We start from the raw sequence: 9,549 nt of genomic DNA, 5'->3' as shown, positions 1-9,549 counted from the left end.
GTTTCTTTTACATTGAATCTCAATTCTTACTATTATGTCTCGTCATTTTTTAAATGTCATTCTTTCCATTGCAATATAGATATTGGAAAGTGAGATGAATTGAGAATATCTCATGTCAAAACTTTTCATAATTTTATTCTCAAATATCATTCAAACACAAAATACTTTTTAATTTCAAAATTTTAACTTTATATGATCATTACAACTTTCCTAAACTTCTAAACAAAATACAAAAAATAATATAATTTTCTCAAATTAAAAAAAAAACTAAATAAATTACATTCAAATAATTTTTTAACTTTATAATATTTTTATTCAATTTTTTCTCCATCATTTCTTACACTCCAATAAAACATCTTATCTCAAATCATTTCACTACAATTCACAAACTATTTCACTACTATTTCTAAACTTTTTTACTATCATTTATAAAATTCTCATATCATCACATTATCCAAACATGCCCTAGTGATTCTAATTGCGAGGGCCCTACTAGCAAAAGGGGACATACCATCAATGGAGTTGAGTGGAAAAAAATATGAAGAACACTCCATTGATTTAGTGAAGAAAATAATTGCGAGTGCTCCAAAATGCAACCAGCCTAACATGTGGGTGACCAAACACCTTGCAGAAGGCCTGCAATACATATCTCAATGCGAGGTAGAGATGGGCATCTCGCCTTATGGTAGGCTAGTTAGAAAAGCCACCTATTATGAAGGCAATAATAAGGAACTGAAGAGGCTGGTGTCACTAATGAGACAAGAGTTTCCCACCCAAGGCGAGCAACAATCAAAGACAGACTCGGGTAGATATGTGAGCTTTTCGGAACATCACAAAAAAATGCTTAGAAGAGTGATAATGTCATACGTAGAAGCCTACACTCCACTTGAAGGGTCACATCTGGAGTGAGTCTGCAAAAGGGGTTATGACTCGGCATGTCATATCATGTGAACCTAGAGGTATGACCCAACGCCATGTGGAGGACCCTCATTCAAGGAAAGACAGAGGAGTTGGTAGGTCGTAAGGAGGTGTGGACCATGTCCTGATCATCTATCTCTGTCATCTCGCAGTATGACAACTGAGGCTAAAGGACTCCTATTCAAGCATACCTTGAGTCTGAAGTATGTTAGAAGGACGTTTGACAGTCCTGCGAGATATAAGGGACTTGGACATGAGACAAAATCTTACTTTTGAGATACTAAACACCTAAGATCTTGTGGAGCTAGATTCTTTAGAGGAAGCAGGGAAGGAGTGGCGCATCGAAGTAGCAACCTCGACACTGAGAGGTAGGTCAACTTCTAAGATAACACTGAGGAATGCGGGGTGAATGTTGTATGTAAGAGGCATATGCATAATCTGTAACCTTCCCCATATTGATCATGAATAAACCTTGTTTTTATCATTATGTTTATCTTATGCTTATTCTTTCCCTTCTGAGACTTGAATGTGTTTACTATTTTCACCAATTTATGATCTCAGTGTGAGAAACCATTATCTTTGAGAGAGGGAGAGAGAAACATTTGTCATATGTAAATCATCATGGGACAGAACGGAGTTCCCCGAACCATTCCTGCGAGAAGTTGCCACAAGTTTCACACGGAAAAGAGGATGCTTAGTGGTGATTGGGTAGAGCGGTAATGTGTTTGGCCACCGCTGATAATTGGGATGTGGAATTGTAACGCCCTGACTTCGGGAGTCCGGAGAGTTAACTCATATCACCTAAAAGTCATTTCCAAATAGTACTTTTAAAATAAACCAGAATTTCCATTACATGTTAACCTATTTGTTCAACACAAATATCCATGTTCCTACATAAGGGCACCTCAGTGGTGTCTCATTGATATAGATAAACTTTTCCACAAGGACTAAAAATATCCAATACTCAACATACCAAAGCCACATAAAATATCAACGCTACCAAAAGACTCTCCAAAAGTCATTGTACCCTAGGGCACATAGTCTTCTATGATCCACAAAATTTGCAAGTATTCCCTATTCCTGATTTCCAGCTGTTGCATCAAAATTATCTGAAACATATTATGGAGATAGGGGTGAGTTATCAACAACTCAGTAAGCAGAGAACATATACTAGTATGCAAACAAGAGCATTTACAGATTTCATAATGCAAAACAAAACACTTTTTATTTTCAGAATGCAGAGTCAGAAAATGTTATAAAAATATCAGAGCAAAAGTTCAAAAATATTCTTATTCAAATTCTTTTGGCATAGCGTAACTGACCGCCATCGTACCAGAGCATCATATCGCAACAGAGGCCATGTTTAACCCCCGTGGTAGGGTTGTGCAAACCCCTGTAGCTAACCGAGCAGAAACAGAATGTGAATCTTCCCCTTATTTATTCTCGGAGCCCCGAGTGTGCACACAGGAAAGACCACCAGAAAACCACTTTGTTTCCAAAGTGGGTGCACCAGAAACAGAACAGTTGGTACCAACCCAAACAGAAGCCACTATTAGCACTCGTGGTAGGTCAAATAGGTCACCATCCACAAACCACATCCCAATTCAGAATGTCATGCCAAAAGTTTTCAGAAATCACATCATATCAGAATTCGGAACACCTTCAAAACAGAACAGAGTTTTCAGAAAGCATATCATATCAGAGTACAGACCATCTTCAGAACAGAACGGAGTTTTCAGAAATCACAAAACATTATTTTATGCACAAACTTTTATATTCGCTCTCTTTTTCAGAGTTTAGAAGCAAAATACAAAATAGCTCATGTCTACACCAGTCATGCCAGAAAATACTTTATTCTTAAACAGAATCTCATGAGTAATGCAGAACAAATAACTGAGGTAGTTCAAGTATATTTTTATAACAAACATGTTCATTTTCAAAAATCAACCTCAGACCATTTTATTTTTATGCAAATCTAGCATAGGAACCCCGCTTACCTGGACTTCTTAGCTTTTTCGAAAATTTCCTCAATAATGCCGAACAAACTTAATCGTCACCTATAAAATAATCACGTAAATTTTCATAAATTTCTATTCAATCTTGTATTTCGATATTTAAGCCTAAACTTCTAAAATAACCTATTTTTAATTCCTCAAAATCGAAAATTCTCATTATTCCTAAAATACTAGCATCACTTTCTAAACTCATCAATATCCAATTTAATAACTCCGACTAAAACATTAAATTCTAACTTATTTACGAATGAGACCTTACTATAAATTATAAAACTAAAAAAAAGAACATAACTATATCGAAACCATTAAAACCATAGCTTTTGTTTAAATCAAAAATATTCTTTTAAAAGGATTCAAAATAAGATTTTGCACTTATTGATCATTCTAAAAAACATTTATCAGTATTTACTTAATAAATATTCTGATAAAATATCAGTCTCTTAAAAATACTAACTTAACCAAATAAACCCACATGCAGCCCAAATAAATTTTTTTTTACTAAAACTGTGTATCAAACATAATAAAATCAGGCCTGACTGTGGGGGGTGACAGGGCTGCTGAACGCAACCGAGGCTTGCGGTTTGGTGCTTTACGGAAGTGTAGGGACTGGCTGCAAGGCCACGGTTTCTTGTGTGCTGGGGCGTGAAAATGAGGGCTGCGGCAGTGAGTGGGTACAGTGGTTGATGGAGGCTGAGATGTGAAGAGAAAAAAGAAAAACAACAATGAAACTTGCTAGCGCAGTGGATAAGGGATCTCGGTTTGGCGAAGAGGAGGACGAGCGGCACTTAGTCTAGGGTTGAGATGATAACCGTATAAGTATGAGTAAATAGGAGATATAAATAGTAAAGGGAAAACCTAGATGAAGGGAATGAAAAGGGAATGCATGAAAATGGCAAACGGGTGCAACGTGCTCTGGGTGCTATCAAGGACCGGTTCTTAAGTCTAAAGAGAAAAGAAAAAGAAAAAAATAATAAAATAAAATAACATAAAATAAATATACTTAGACCTAAACTCTTTTCAAAAAAAAAAAAAAAAATTAATGAACCCAACGATTTTAACTAGACCCAAAATTTAGTAACGCTATTTGACTAGGTTCGGGCATTACATTCTTTCCCCCTAAAAAAAAATTTTGTCCTCAAAATTTACTGCACCAGAAGTCAAATCTAATACACCAATCCTTCATATTTTCAACAATCCAAATTTTCTAACACTCCTCAACTCAGCAATCTCTAAAATCCAAGGGCCAATTTCAAACTCACTTTAAGTCCAAACCTAAAAGTATGAATCTTAACCATAGATTTGCAAGCCCCAAATTAATAACTAAACGAGGACTGAACCTCACTAATAATTAAACCTCACAAATAACTAAAAGGGGAACTCCCAAAATAATATTTAGAACTTCCGAAGATTAATACAATCATAAGTTCTAAACTTAAGTCCTAAGTAATTATAGTTCACAAAATTTCCGGAATCCATGGAAATCTACTTTCAACCATACTTTTTCTAAACTTCTCACTTCCAAAACAAAAACTAATCCATCAAATACCTAAAGCTAGAGGAGTCTCGTAGATATAAAATATTGTGTCTAACACCCCTTTGCAAACCTCTTCGACCAAATTTCAATATTCTAAACTATACTACACGAAAATTTTCAAGCAAGCATGATTAATCCCAACTCAGCTAAGACATAAAGCTTTCAAGGAGAAAAAGAGTGAGGTACCTGTGATTGCATTGTTGTCGTCCTCCACATCTTCAGATGTTAAAGCAAACACTCGGGCTAGTCCCATTCTACGTTGATTATTTCCTTGACTTGTTTGTTGGGAAACTGGAGGTGGGTTAGGCTTCCTGTTATCCGACAGAAGCAAAGGACAATCCTTGATAAAATGTCCGGACTTTCCACATCGAAAACACGTCCTCATTTCCTTTCTGCACTCTCCCGTGTGTGCATTATTACAAAAATTACAGAGGTTATTCGGTTGAAATCCTTGCATTCGCTTTTGACCTGAGTTGCTCCCTTCATTTCTCTTCTTCCATGGCCCTTGATCCATACCCGAGGATCCTTGTGGAGTAGTTCTCTTTCTTGTTTCTTGCAATTCCACACCCCTCTTAATATTTTGTTCTACTAAAATTGCCTTGTGCACTAACTCCGAAAAACTCTGAATCTGCAAGACCATTACCCGTTCATATATTTGGAAATTCAGGCCTTCTTCAAACTTCCTGGCCTTTTTCTCTTCATCCGGGATCAAATATGGGGCGAAGCGTGATAACTCTGCAAATTTTGCAGCATACTGGCGTACCGTCATGGTCCCTTGCACCAAGTTAGCAAACCCTCGGGCTCTAGCTTCCCGGTCTGCCCTCGGAAAGAAACGGTCGAAAAAGTTTTGCTTAAAGTGAGGCCAGCTCACTACTCCAGTTCCATCAGCTTCTCTGATGGCTTTCTCAAAGTTCCACCATCTCTTCGCTTCTCCGATTAATTTAAAAGCTACAAATCAAACTTTTTGTTGATCGGTGCACTCCAAAACACTGAATATCTCTTCAATGTCCTGCATCCAATCTTCAGCTGCATTGGAATCGCTTCTTCCATCAAAAGTGGGGGGATGGCTACTATTAAATTGCTTGAAAGTGCATCCTCCTTCACTATTGTTACGTTGACGACCCGAAGGATTCTGTGCGAGATCTTCTATAAGTTGATGTGCTGCTGCTCGTAGTACTTCGGAAGAACTCGTATTTGCTTCCCTCTCGTTATTGGTTGCATTCAAATCTGACACATTTCGTTCTCGACGGCGAGGTGGCATCCTGGAAAAATTTTTAAAACTTTACAAATTGTTTTAAAAACAAAATTATAGAGTTCATGAATAAAAAGCGTTACCCGTAAAACAAACCTATAGTTTAAACCTTAAGGAGTATGAATTCAACTCATAAATCTTTATAAATCCTATACATATCTACTCTGGTTTGCAGAATTTCAAATCTTAATTATCCACATCATCAACTCTCTATCCTCAACTTCCGACGTCTTAAATATGGAATTACTTCCTAAACCTACAGATATCCAAAAACTTCGTAATTTATAGTTTGCAAAATCTCAAACCTTTGATCAAATTTATGTAAACCTCAAATTCTAGACCTCCAAATCATGTCTACAACCTTCAAAATAAGCCAATAAAATTTGAAGCCTCAAATTCCTAAAATCTCAATCCATATAGTCTGCAGAATCTCAAACCTGGCTCTGATACCAACTGTAACGCCCCGACCCCGGGGGTCCGGAGAGTTAACTCATATCACCTAAAAGTCATTTCCAAATAGTACTTTTAAAATAAACCAGAATCTCCATTACATGTTAACCTATTTGTTCAACACAAATATCCATGTTCCTACATAAGGGCACCTCAGTGGTGTCTCATTGATATAGATAAACTTTTTCACAAGGACTAAAAATATCCAATACTCAACATACCAAAGCCACATAAAATATCAACGCTACCAAAAGACTCTCCAAAAGTCATTGTACCCTAGGGCACATAGTCTTCTATGATCCACAAAATTTGCAAGTATTCCCTATTCCTGATTTCCAATTGTTGCATCAAAATTATCTGAAACATATTATGGAGATAGGAGTGAGTTATCAACAACTTAGTAAGCAGAGAACATATACTAGTATGCAAACATGAGCATTTACAGATTTCATAATGCAGAACAAAACACTTTTTATTTTCAGAATGCAGAGTCAGAAAATGTTATAAAAATATCAGAGCAAAAGTTCAAAAATATTCTTATTCAAATTCTTTTGGCATAGCATAACTGACCGCCATCGTACCAGAGCATCATATCGCAACAGAGGCCATGTTTAACCCCCGTGGTAGGGTTGTGCAAACCCCGGTAGCTAACCGAGCAAAAACAGAATGTGAATCTTCCCCTTATTTATTCTCGGAGCCCCGAGTGTGCAAACAGGAAAGACCACCAGAAAACTACTTTGTTTCCAAAGTGGGTGCACCAGAAACAGAACAATTGGTACCAACCCAAACAGAAGCCACTATTAGCACCCGTGGTAGGTCAAATAGGTCACCATCCACAAACCACATCCCAATTCAGAATGTCATGCCAAAAGTTCTCAGAAATTACATCATATCAGAATACGGAACACCTTCAGAACAGAACAGAGTTTTCAGAAAGCATATCATATCAGAGTACAGACCATCTTCAGAATAGAACGGAGTTTTCAGAAATCACAAAACATTATTTTATGCACAAACTTTCATATTCGCTCTCTTTTTCAGAGTTTAGAAGCAAAATGCAAAATAGCTCATGTCTACACCAGTCATGCCAGAAAATACTTTATTCTTAAACAGAATCTCATGAGTAATGCAGAACAAATAACTGAGGTAGTTCAAGTATATTTTTATAACAAACATGTTCATTTTCAAAAATCAACCTCAGACCATTTTATTTTTATGCAAATCTAGCATAGGAACCCCGTTTACCTGGACTTCTTAGCTTTTTCGAAAATTTCCTCAATAATGCCGAACAAACTTAATCGTCACCTATAAAATAATCACGTAAATTTTCATAAATTTCTGTTCAATCTCGTATTTCGATATTTAAGCCTAAACTTCTAAAATAACCTATTTTTAATTCCTCAAAATCGAAAATTCTCATTATTTCTAAAATACTAGCATCACTTTCTAAACTCATCAATATCCAATTTAATAACTCCGACTAAAACATTAAATTCTAACTTATTTATGAATGAGACCTTACTATAAATTATAAAACTAAAAAAAAGAACATAACTATATTGAAACCATTAAAACCACAGCTTTTGTTTAAATAAAAAATATTCTTTTAAAAGGATTCAAAATAAGATTTTGCATTTACTGATCATTCTAGAAACAATTTATCAGTATTTACTTAATAAATATTCCGATAAAATATCAATCTCTTAAAAATACTAACTTAACCAAATAAACCCACATGCAGCCCAAATAAAATTTTTTTTACTAAAATCGTGTATCAAACATAATAAAATCAGGCCTGACTGTGGGGGGTGACGGGGCTGCTGAACGCAACCGAGGCTTGCGGTTTGGTGCTTTACGGAAGTGTAGGGACTGGCTGCAAGGCCATGGTTTCTTGTGTGCTGGGGCGTGAAAATGAGGGCAGCGGCAGTGAGTGGGTACAGTGGTTGATGGAGGCTGAGACGTGAAGAGAAAAGAGAAAAACAGCAATGAAACTTGCTAGCACAGTGGAGAAGGGATCTCGGTTTGGCGAAGAGGAGGACGAGTGGCACTTAGTCTAGGGTTGAGATGATAACCGTATAAGTATGAATAAATAGGAGATATAAATAGTAAAGGGAAAACCTAGATGAAGGGAATGAAAAGGGAATGCATGAAAATGGCAAACGGGTGCAACGTGCTCTGGGTGCTATCAAGGACCTGTTCTTAAGTCTAAAGAGAAAAGAAAAAAAAAAAAAACATAAAATAAATATACTTAGACCTAAACTCTCTTCAAAAAAAAAAAAAAATTATTAATGAACCCAACGATTTTAACTAGACCCAAAATTTTGTAACGCTATTTGACTAGGTTCGGGCATTACAGGAATACCCCGGTGCATCATGTGTTAGTGTCCTGGAGTTGGTTGGTTGGGTAGACGTTTCCCCGGTACACCATGTTGGTCATGTAGAAGGGACTTCCCTGATTTCAATGGTGGTGTAGCACATCCGCTATTGGACTATCAGGTGACATATGTCCGTGTGATGAATATCTAATGTGATAAGCCTTTGTGTGATTATGATTGTGGCTTTGGAATCAAAACGATTTTATGGATTTCATTTACTGGAGTGAAGGGTGATTCCTCACCTAAATAGTACCGATGCTTTAAAATACATTGCATAGAAGATAATTCCTCGGAGGGTAATTCCTCACCAAGCTTATATATATATAATATATATATGTTTCACTAAGGGGTGATTCCTTGCCATTTTTACGGATTCCATGTATCTATGTTAGAGGGGGTGATTCATGGCCAAGCATACATATATGTGTATTTCTACTATTTACATGAAACTATTCATTATATCTCCAGAAGCGTTATCTCTCATTAGCAGTTTTGTTATAGTTGCCTAACCTACCTATGGTTTTAGATTTAGAATCATAAACTTCGATGCAGAGTTAGGACAAGGAGAGATGCCTGAGGAAAGAAGAGTCGATCCTGAGTGAACCTCGAGGATGGAGACTTATCTCTGTCGTAGGCCCCATGCATCCTTTTGAGATGTATGTTGTCTTTTCTAGGGACCACTTATATTCGGTCTGCCGGCCATTAGATGATGAACGAACTATTTGGGTTGTACATATTTTAAAGTTTGGAATTAATTTAGGGTGCAATAATTATTCCTATATTGTGAATTTATATTTTCTGATACTACAAGGTCTTAGTTTACCGACTAAACCTCTATTTTTTCTGCTGCGACCTTAAATCTCAAACCTGACATGTGCACTTCCATTTGAATGAGGAACGCCTATTCTTGATCAACCTTGAGTGTTGACCTTCTGGTTGGCACCCTTGGTAGCATGAATTCTCGCCAAGACCTTTATCGAGGAATGGGGCACCACAACATTGTAT

The 9,549-nt window shown here is 36.7% G+C and overlaps 1 protein-coding gene across 1 annotated transcript; it reads right to left on the bottom strand.

Annotated features, from left to right (window-relative positions):
- Window positions 1-4,609: 4,609 nt before the first annotated feature.
- On the bottom strand, window positions 4,610-5,236 carry LOC108994678. Its single transcript, XM_035690674.1, has one exon. It carries the CDS (start codon window positions 5,234-5,236, stop codon window positions 4,610-4,612), a length of 627 nt encoding a protein of 208 aa, XP_035546567.1.
- Window positions 5,237-9,549: the final 4,313 nt, after the last annotated feature.

This window comes from Juglans regia, chromosome 6 (assembly GCF_001411555.2).
Source record: "Juglans regia cultivar Chandler chromosome 6, Walnut 2.0, whole genome shotgun sequence".
In the NCBI taxonomy this organism is placed as follows: Eukaryota; Viridiplantae; Streptophyta; class Magnoliopsida; order Fagales; family Juglandaceae; genus Juglans; species Juglans regia.
This window is presented reverse-complemented; position numbering and strand designations above follow the sequence as displayed.